Source organism: Pagrus pagrus (genome assembly GCF_965226575.1).
Source record: "Pagrus pagrus genome assembly, chromosome: 23".
NCBI lineage: Eukaryota > Metazoa > Chordata > Actinopteri > Spariformes > Sparidae > Pagrus > Pagrus pagrus.
This window is the reverse complement of record NC_140205.1, coordinates 19,175,083-19,185,916: the sequence shown is the minus strand read 5'-3', so window position 1 is coordinate 19,185,916 and position 10,834 is coordinate 19,175,083. Positions and strand designations below refer to the sequence as shown.

At 40.5% G+C, this 10,834-nt stretch overlaps 1 protein-coding gene across 6 annotated transcripts in view; it reads right to left on the bottom strand.

The window, feature by feature from the left end:
• Positions 1-449: 449 nt before the first annotated feature.
• kcnc2 (potassium voltage-gated channel, Shaw-related subfamily, member 2) overlaps positions 450-10,834 on the bottom strand; it is a 95,923-nt gene continuing 85,538 nt past the window's right edge. Inside the window, exons 4-5 of one of the 6 annotated variants that reach the window (XM_084346514.1) lie at positions 3,633-3,730; positions 450-2,746 (exon numbers count right to left, since the gene is read on the bottom strand). In XM_084346514.1, coding sequence (XP_084202640.1) covers positions 3,669-3,730 — 62 coding nt within the window. In that variant the 3' untranslated portion in view covers positions 450-2,746; positions 3,633-3,668. Of the gene's footprint in view, positions 4,896-8,223; positions 10,555-10,834 lie in introns of those variants that run through there. The other 5 variants (XM_084346515.1, XR_014621597.1, XM_084346513.1 and 2 more) reach the window with 5 other exon arrangements.

Sequence of the window (10,834 nt, the reverse complement as noted above, 5' to 3'; positions counted from 1 at the left end):
TTTTCCTTTTTCGGTGAACTTGTCCTTTAACCTATGAAGTGAGACTAGAGGTTATGTGTGACAGTTCACTCTGTAATAGTAGACCACATCTCCTGGCCCTCATCAGCAAATGGAGTTTGGTCAGTGGTCATTGGGTGGTTGAACTTCAGTCACATAATAATATCATATTCCGTCCACTGTGAGACTGAGGTGGAGTTAAGTAAGTGAGCCTTGTGTGAAGATATTTTCCGTGAAGCTGGGCATGATTTACTACGGCCTGGTATTTGTATTTTGTAAAACAGAAGTGCAAATAGCTCATCAGTGAACGACAGTTAGATCTGTTGGAATAAATGATCACTTTGAAGACGAACCCGTATCTTGTCTGTGAGTCATCGAGTGTTTTTCAGGAAACCTCACATCACTGTCAGGAAGAAAAGAGATCAGACGAAGCAAAGAAAAGAAACCATCAGTTAAAAGATAAATAGTTTATGTGAATCTCTCACATAGCATTTACCTTTACTCTATACACATTGTTTTGAACGTGATATACAGTATGTCATCTTCTTCATCTTCTTCTTCTTCTTTTTTTTTTTTTTTTTTACAATTTGACATAATGGGGTTTTTTTTTTTCAGCATGCACTTTAGAATGCCAACAAAAGGCTCCACAAATACAGACTTCAAACTAGAATTTTTCCTCACAGTAAAACATACAAAACATGAACTTCGGATCAAAAGCCTGACAGTTTGAGGACAACGATGGAGAAGCACAGCATCAGACTACCATGACTTTTACAGGTAAAGAGCAATGTACTCAACAGTAAGACACAAAAATACATGTTCTGGATTCAAAAAAATAAACACCTTTTTTTTTTTTTTTCAAGTCACAACGTCATCCTAAAAATACACAAAGAACGGTACCCCTTTGTCAATTCAAAGAGTAAAGCAGCGTGTGTACTACACGAGGAGGATTGTGGGTACAGGGTGACACTTGACAGCTAGCCAACGACTGTGCAGGTCGCAACCAACATGTCACAGACGTTGTGCCACCTGCCAGTCCTTACTAACAGCTTTTAAGAGCTGCATTTTTACATCTCTTTTCCTTGTCTTGTTTTAACGGGCTGCTGAAATCACAGTGTGGATCGGCGCTTTTTGTTTTCGGGTGCTTATTGCAAATCCGATCTGATTGTTTGGGTACATGGGGTTGCTACTGTGCAGACGTAGCCATTCTAGAAGTCCCGCTTTATAACTTGGTAAACTTCTGCTACACTTTTGCTCCACCCCCCACAAGGGGAAAAGTTTGGAAGAATCAAGTTATGCAGTTTTTTTTTTTCTTCTTTTTAGCCACCAGTAGTTATGAGGATTAGTGTGGTAAGAATAATTTTGGTTTGTGAAGAGACACACATCTGCAGCACTGATGCAGGGTAGTTGCATGTTACAATGTGCGGCGGGCGGGGGACTTCTACAACGGCGGCTGCATCACGGGGGGAGCTCTGTCTCCTTCATGTTTGTGCTAAAACTAACTGGAAGAGTGACAGCATCAAGTCCACTCATTGGTATCCGCTGACCGGGCCTTTCAAACTGCACATCTTACCCTGGAGTTTTAAGATACACACACACACACACACACACACACACGCACACACACACACAGCAGAGCAATTAACCTACTGAAAATTACCAAGGGAAACAAAAGCAGAGATGACCATAATGTCACATTTATTCAACTTAGCACGTTTGTCTCTCTATACTGTATACTGCTTATACTGTATGTAGAATTTCATATAGGAATACACTCCATTTTTAGAACACAAAGTGCCTCAACTGATACATCTTAATACACTTATTGCGAGGAGGGATACCACAGCAAGAAAAGTGATTGATGTTGAGTGTCACGGCACAACTTAGCGACCAACCACCGTGTTACCTGACTCGCCATCAAAAGACAGATGTGTGGACGGAGCCGCTTGGCCCAGATGTGCTGTGTTGTTTTATTTACAGGAGCAATATCTATACAAGATAGTCTCTTTTACGGACGTGTCCAGTTTTCTCTGCTCTCCTTTTTTTTTTTTTTCTCCACAGTTCCAAAACAAAAAGAGAAATCAGGGAAAGATAAATGCTTATCAAAGTCCTCCAAGGATTTCCTTTTGATCGTTGAGTTCCTGTACTGCTCACTGAGCCACAGGCTGGCCGGCTGACAGTCAATGGTTTTTGCGTGCCTCCTCGTCCATATTGTCCTGCAGGAGTGGCCTTATGGCTCCAAATGGGGTCCTCCCACTGCAATAGGTCCTCATACTGATGACTTATCCCACCGTCATTCAAATAGGAAATGACTTGTCTAAATAAAATATAAACACATCTCTAAATATCAGAAATGCATAATCTGTCTCAGTTGAGCATCATTTCAGAAGAACTTGCCGAGCACAGACTGGCTATTTTCAGTATATGCACAGAAAATGACAACATAGTACAAATCTATGGTGCTCTTTCAGCATATATCCAGAATTCAGAAAGAAAGCTCTACTGTATATTGCAGTGCTTTAAGTGGGGGGTGATTCAATAATTTGGTGCACAGACAAAGAGAAATGTTTGCAAGAGCTCTTCTTTTTAATTGTTTGACTTTTTGCAGAGCTATGTGCAAGATGCATCTAGCTGCGAGCCAGTTGCTAAGCAACCATCTGCTACTGGTATAGACATACTGGGTGAGGTACATCGCTGCATGGTAATGTCTGCTGTCCCACACCTGTTGGTGCACGGAGGCAAGTTATGTCTGTCATAAAAAAAGGGAATGAATAAATGACAAAGAAACGACTTGTTCCGTTTAAAGGTGCAATATGTAAGAATACGATTCACTCGTGACGGCATATCACTAGAGTAACCACTAACTGCTGCTAACTGTAGCTGCTCTTAGCTAGTTAGCTCGGTTAGCCATGCAGCTAGTGCTCCAGACTGGGAGCTCAGGGCACCAGGGGAGTGTTGTCATTACATCATTAGCAAAGGAGCTTTGGATTGACATGGACTGGAGCTAGCTGGTTAGCATGCTAACTTCAGTAGATCTCTGGCACACAATACATAGTATGTCATTAACTCAAAATTGTAATTTCCACATTCTGTGGATCATTTAAGTTTATTTTAAATTTAACATTCTTACTTATTGCACCTTTAATATGAGACTTGATATGAGAACTGTTCTAAGGGGATTCAGGTTAGTCTGTCTGGTTTGGGGATTTGGGAGCAGTTAGTAGCCCTTGGTGGTGGCTCATATCAAGTGTGAACTGTGCAGTTAAGCAGAGCAGAAGTGGAGACAGTTATGTATCAGTTGCAAACAAACAAACAGATCTGTTCTTGGGGTGTGAATCATGCAAATTTCAAACCAAACCTGGTGGCACATGATGCAAAATACAGACAGTGTCATTTGCTTACATTAATTATACTTAAGTCTCAGCATTAACGTGGTAATTACCCACTGATTAAAATGCTACAAGCAGCGTCTTTAATGGTGCCATCAAGAGTGCATGCTTGTCTGCGCTTGTCTCAGCAGGTATCTCTTCTTAGGATTATTGGATAACCCCCGTTTGAGTACACACACACGATGAATACATTCATGACCAAAAGGTGAGAGGGTTATGCACTGCAACGTGTCCTCAGAAGGTTACCTTTTCCGCCATGGCGGTGCTTTTCCCCTCAAGCCTTTAAGATAGAACACTGCTCTCTGCTTGTGTGAAACCAGTAAAGACAACCTCTTTGCAGTTATCTGTGAGTAAACAACCAGAGACACAACAGCACTTTGGTGGCACTCCATCAAAGGAAGAAAAAACATAAAGGAAGTGGGGGAGAAAGTTAACCGGAAATAGCAGCATACATGCAGAGAGAAATGAACACCCAGATGGCATTCTGTGTTTCGAGTCTCCTATAGGTGGATTGTTGGTGAAGCCAATGGCAAAATGAGACACAATACATGTCGAGTGTAGCCCCCTAAACCCCAACATAATAACATAAAATAAAATAAAAAACTCTTTCACAAATATATCTAGATATATATGCATATATCTCTATATATATTTCCTCAAGTTCTCCTCACTGTCCCTTCTCCCCTCTCCACATTGCTTGCAGACGATGGTTACAAGATGATCCATGCAAGAAAATGAGCAGGCCCAGCAGCAGGTGAAGAGTGACTGACTGTACGTGTGTGCTTGTGTGAGTCGGAAAAAAAAAAAAAAACAGTCCTGAAAGACAGATCCTCCGTCCCGACGCCCATCCCTTCCATCTCCATCCCAAAAATAAAGTAGCAAAACAAAGACAAAGTCACAGTCGTATGAGGTTAAAATGAAGTGACATCTCTCTTTCTTTTTTTTCTTTTTTTGTTGGAAGCACGTCTTTTTTTTAAGGTATCTAAATATAGCAACATCTAATATCCCTGATTAATTATTTGTCCTTTATTAAATGTTATGGCTGCTACTTCTGAAGCCATTGGTCAAGAGTTCTTTTATTGCAAGTCTCAAAGAATGACAATATCCAACTGAAGGAAAGTGACACAGGAGAACTGACATGTTACTTAAGGATGTAAGCTAAGCACATGTACCTTCAAGGAAAAGGGGGAAGTGAGGAGTTGCTTAGGTTGCCCAAGCCACTAACATTAGTCTTAGCTACAAAGTTAAGTACTTATCCACTAGTCACAATATCTAGAACAAAGTTCAGATATAATACCAAAGGGAGGTGGTTTGTTTGGGGGGGTAGGATGTGGGTTGGTTTGGGCCAAAAGTGGCCCGGGGGCTGGACGTCTCACAGGATGGAGGGGATAGGGGAGCGAGAGCGCCGCAGCGGGCAGGGCGATCCGTAGGGCGAGGTCACAGGAGACAACCTCAGGGCATTACCAGCCAAGCCCGCTATGTTGTTTAAGCTCCGGGATTTCTCATAGCCTTCAGATGAGGGGGCGACAGAGAGGTGGTGGTGGAGGTGGTGGTGGTTGTGGTTGTGCAGGAACAGGACATGAACACACACAGGCAGGCAGGCAGGCAGGCAGGCAGGCAACGATCCGAGTCCGAGCCAGCCGAGTGAACCGAGACAAGACAGGAGACAGGAGTGAGACAGAGCAACAGTAGCATACTGTATGGTGAGTGCATGCACAGCACATTTCCTGACAATGACAGTAAGGCAGACCGGAGTTTTTATAGGCAAACGTAATGAGCCTCTCCAGAAGGAGAAATAACCTCATTGGCTGAGTTAATCCTCAGTGGGTAGAGCCAAAGATCCACATTTTTTCTGGTGTAAGAAGCTTTCCATCTACATTGGAAACCCTATCTGACCAGAAAAGATGCACCATCCCATTAATACTTATATTTAAGTATTTATGTTACAAGACACAACTTGTTTAAAATAGCAAAAAAGGTATCTGTTTTATTCTTTGTTCTCAAAGTCCTCTTTTTAATCTGCAAACAAGACATTCACATCACATCAGTCAGACTGTGTTTATGAGCAGCCGTGTCGGAAAAAATGCTCTGAATCAGCCTCCTAGTTGTAAGTGTGAGTCAAGATATGACTCACACATCATTCAGCAAAAACGTCAAATCCAATATCAATTCTAATTCAGTTAATAAAAAAGGAGGTAATTACCAATAACTTTTATCTGGCTTCACCCATTAACAAATAATGTGCTCACTAACGCACCTTAAGAGTTTTCCTACGGGGAGGATAAAGTACCTAACCTAACTTAACCTGTTGCTATCGTATGGGTAGTAGGCTAACATTTCCCAATGTTATTTTAACATCAGAACGAGTGGCTACTGGCGTTATGCTCTTTGCATGCTATGTGGCAGACTAGGAAAGAAAAACTTTCATTAAAAAATGTTATTCCATTTTGAGAGCTTATGTAATTCAAAGATAGCTCCACTGCTAGTAACAGCAGAAATGGGGGACTTAAGCTAACTAGCTATTCTTGCTGTGTTACATAGGCCTATGGCTCATTTAGAATAACCAGACACAAACAAACACATTAGCTTCTTTTAGCTGATTTTATTGTTTATTTTATAGTTTGCCAATACATAATTCCACAATGCAAATCAACTGCCAATTGTCAACCTGGAAGAGACTGTTCTTGTGGTTAGCAAGACATCCCAGTGATTAGGTCTACAGCTCTTTTCATTAAGTGACTTGGAATCTAAACTAGGAGGCTGACATGTACGTTCTTCTGACTCGACTCGATCTTGCAATAACGATTTGATATTGGCCACAATATATTATATTTCCAAAGCTAGACTTCAAGAAAGCTACGGTAGCCTAAAGCTATCTCGGTAAGCCAGTTAACCAACATGCTAATGTTAGGACAATGAATGGTTATGAGTGAAGGAAATAATGAAATCAATCCATTTACTGTTTTTTGATCAATTCTACTGTTTCAAGTCGCCATTTTGCAGAAAATGGTTCTTTGGCTCCACCCATTCACACAACCCATCAGATTACTTTACCCTCCTCCGCCTTTGAGAAATGCCTGTTTGTTTAAAATTCCAGTCTGCCTGAGTTAAATGAGAGATATTGTTATTCTTAAAGTAGTATGGTTGAAAAATAGAATCATACATTTGCAGCCATTCATCTCATGCCATCATCATTAGTATTTTCTCTCACAAAGAAGAGTTTAGAGACTTTATATAGAGTCTTACTAATATCTAATGAATGGTAATAAATTGAGGAATACTTGTATAAACTAGTTATTCACATTGTGGCACAAATTTCAAATATATATATGCATAACAGTAAGCCTACCAACATGTACATTGTGTTATACATCCCAGTGTTTAAGTGTGCATAAATCCAAGTTGTTGCCTTATACACATACTGATGATGATGAGGATGATTAAAAAGACCCTGATTATTAATACTTTTAATATTTGGACGGATTCACACTTCACAACAGCTCAAACTTGTAAAAATGCAGCATGTGATGCACGCTGGCAAATTTGCGTTCTGTCAACTGACGCAAAAAAAACAAGCAAGCCGAAGCAGCCGGATCATCAATGGAGCATGCCAATCAGCTGGCGTAAACACTGATGAAGAGCAGCTAATGGAAACGTGGCCTCATTACCATACTGCATACAGCCCTGTTTGTTTCACTGAGGAGAAGGGTGTAAATTAAACCAGGGCTGTTTCAGAACCAGCAGAACAAAGGGCAGCCTGGGTCTACGCCAACAGGTAGAAGGGACTAGAAAGGACTCGATGTTTTATGCATTGGCGCCAGCGTGGCGGCAAATGCAACCGCCGAGGCAGCAGAGACGAAGGCACAGCTGGCCGGCCGCCTACGTCGAAAAAACATGACTGGCGAGGTGCCCTGCTGTGAGAGAGACCACAGTGATGGGCTCCCTCGAGGATCTGGACCACATGAACAGTGGTTGAACCTGCTAGTCTATCTCATTACCCATCAACAAATGGGCTATTTGTGAATAACAAATAAACCTGAATGATGTTTTATCTCATTAGAATTCTTACGAAATAGGAGCTAAAATTCAATTGGACAAAATCTTGAGTTTACAGAGTAGCACTGTAATGGTATGATAGCATTGATTTGCCTGCTATGGAGTGAGTACAGTAGAGCTATGAGGCTATAGAGCAATAACACTGAGAGCAGGACATTTGGATAGCCTCCTCGGGAGGCAGTTAACTTCGGATAGAAGGCAATTAGCCAAGGCTTAACGCTTCCACATTACAGTGCAGATTAGCACAACGTTAATGCCTCCAGATGCTTGAGATAAAATGGAGGAATTAATCTAACAAACATGCTTTAGGCCTCACTTGGAGGAATATTATTTTAGCGTGGACAGAAAGGGGCTGTAACAGAAAGTAATTTACAGAAATGTTGTCTTTTAGGATTTTGCTGCAGGGAACACCTATGAAATCAGCTACACTGTAACCTCATTTCCACTGTGTGAACTGCTCACTTTATACATTTTGGTTCATGACCTTTTCTGCCTTTGAAATCTCACGAAACAGCAACAAGGCTCTCTGGAATTCAGCAGATGTGAACTTCATGATAACCTTTAGCTTGGGTCAAAGTGTTTGGAAGGTTAAGCCCTATGTGAGTCTGACCTTTCCGACGATGCACCGCTACAAGACTGAGGGTGATGACTGATGAATTATCTGGAAAATCTGACAGCATGATGATGTTTCTCATTGGAAAACAATGTATACTGTTTCAATATCTAGTCAAGGTTTATGGTCAGTAAACTTTGCTGACAAAGTCCAATTAGAAACAAGACTCAGGCCATTCTGGTAGCGCTACCAGAGCCATAGTCAAATCATAATGTTCGACTCGGGAAAATTGACTTCTTCATTCATGATTTAGCTTCACAGTAACAATATAAAGGGCCTAGAATTGACTGCAATTGGTAAATTATAGTTTAGCAACTGTAGCCATGGCTGACCCGTCAAGCTTTGCATTTCTCTGCCTGCTGAAGTGGTGTGCATGGCGCCCCAGTGATAGTGATACTCAGTATCTAAGTAGCAGTATCTAAAGCGGTTAGTGTAGGGAAGTGTAAGCAATGAATTAACCTACATTTGTCTGCTCTAATGTAATCTGCTAAAGTAAGCATGCCTGGCTAACTAGTTACCTACAGAAGTCAACAGAGGGTTACTTCCAAGGCCAGGACTTTTTTACTAGCCAACAAATGTACAATGTTAGAAAAACTCACTGCTTGGGAGCTGGTGTAACAAAGATATGGAGACGTTTACCTGAGATGATTTGGCCAAATTTAGCTGTAAGTCTTCAAAACCTTTCTTTATGTAAAAGTGAAACATATCTTACCTAACTTATTGTGTATTTCTTTAGTAGGCATCTGAAAACTGCACTACCAAGGTTAAATTCTATCTTGCAACAAAGAGCCGCAGAGTCCTACAACCTGTAAATAATTTTTGCACTTCAGATTCACTCGTCCTGAAGTCAATGGGTTTTTTGATTGGGTTTTTGGTAAAATACCTGTAACAGGGTCTGTGGTACACTTTTTGTTTTACTACCTAAAATAGGTCAGTAAATGCCCCACATGTGAATTATAAAGAATTTATGTCTAGAAAAACGTGGTTGCTAACAAGTGTCTAAATGAGACTAAAGAGGTTGCCCGGGACATTAAACTCATCACACCGAACACGGAGACTAGTCCGTCTTTACAGGCCGACTTTAGTTGCAAACTTATCTTACTCTAACTTTACAACTTGTAGATTAATTGGTTTGTAGTAAAGCATGTATAGTACAGTGTAGGAAGACGCTTAGTGTTAGTGATGCTGAAGTCATCTGACCGTGATGTAGTTCGTTTCTACGCTAACGTTACCTTTTTACTTCTCGCTTTTTTATCTGTGCTTGAAAAACCATAAATGTGGTGTTCATCTGTGAAGATTAGCTTGCTGAACAAAATATGTTAAGTATCACAAATTTATGTTCATCACAGAGCTGATTTTCTGCAATAATCCAAAATCCCATTGGCTTTTTGTCAAGGGAACCAGGGTGATGCTAACTTCCAGGTTAGCCTACATAAATAGGTCATCCCTGCAGCACTCTATAGGGCAAGCGGACAATGCTACTCTTTGATTTCCATTTGCTTTACATATTTTAAGGCTAGCATCATATCATCATCATATTTAAAAGCCTTTTGTCTCTAGCTTATATGCGAGTCAACTGGGAACATTAAAAAGTTAACCAGAAAAGGAGTTTTCAATCAATTCACGATTTAATGTGAGTTAGCTAACTACAGGTAAGAAACTCTGCCAGTTATATTGATCTCTTCAGTCAACAAATTATATTAATTTTCTCGCTTTTGTGTGGAATAAGACACTGTTTGAAATTTTTTTAGTGGAAAATTTGCCATCATTATCATTATAAAGTATGTGCCATACGAGACTGGAAAGACTGACAGGTGTAGCAACAGTGGGGCTCAGCAAAGGGTCAGTTAAGGCTTTGAATTTTGTTCTGAGGAAGACCTAATGTTTCCACTTACGCATGATTTTGCGTGTTTTGTGTTGTTATGAAACTACTAGAGTTAAATATTGTAAAAGATAGAATAGACATAATGGTCAGTGTGTTATAATTATTTTCATTTGAATGTAATGCATATTAGCTGGTGATTTGCTCAGCTAGTTTTTATTCCAAGTATCCAGTTGCAATTTTACAAATGAAGAAGTCAAAATATTATGAGTGGATGGGATTCATATCTATTACTTGAACCACTTCAATCCCTCTATTTGGAACATATTTTAAATATTTGCTGGTGTATCGTGACCTTAGGGGCAGAAGATACACTGGGCAATTTATTTGGGAGCTGTAGATGGGCAATGAACCTGTCAACAGCCAAAAAAGTGAGACACGGGGTCAGAAATTTATTCAAGTGTTTCCAGGCAACAAGAAAACATGAATAAATTGTGAAGAAGCAACAGTTCTGAGTCAGCTGCATGGACACTGTCGATCCTCAGAATTGCCAAAAAAGTAGTGCTGCGTGTCACTGCTGAGAGCCACAACAGCAGATCCACAGGTTTACGTTACCTGAGCTGACTAGGGCTGAACAAACAGCCTTCCCCCCTCCAGGGATGTTGGTGTCCCAGTAACTAGGGATACGGATCAGCTGATGAGGATTTTGGCTGATGTCTGTGTTTTTAAGACCTTTTTTTATGACATGTCGTGCTATGACATCTCTGTTTTTATGGTATAATATATCTGAGATATGAACTGCTATGTATGTTACTGCTATATCTTACACATTTTGAAAAATATAACTAGTGGTCACAGGAGATCCCTCTGAGATGAAACCCAACCCAGACTTATAGGTGATGACTAATGAATCAGTACTGATGCACAATAGCAAGCATGGATCTCAGGATGACTCTC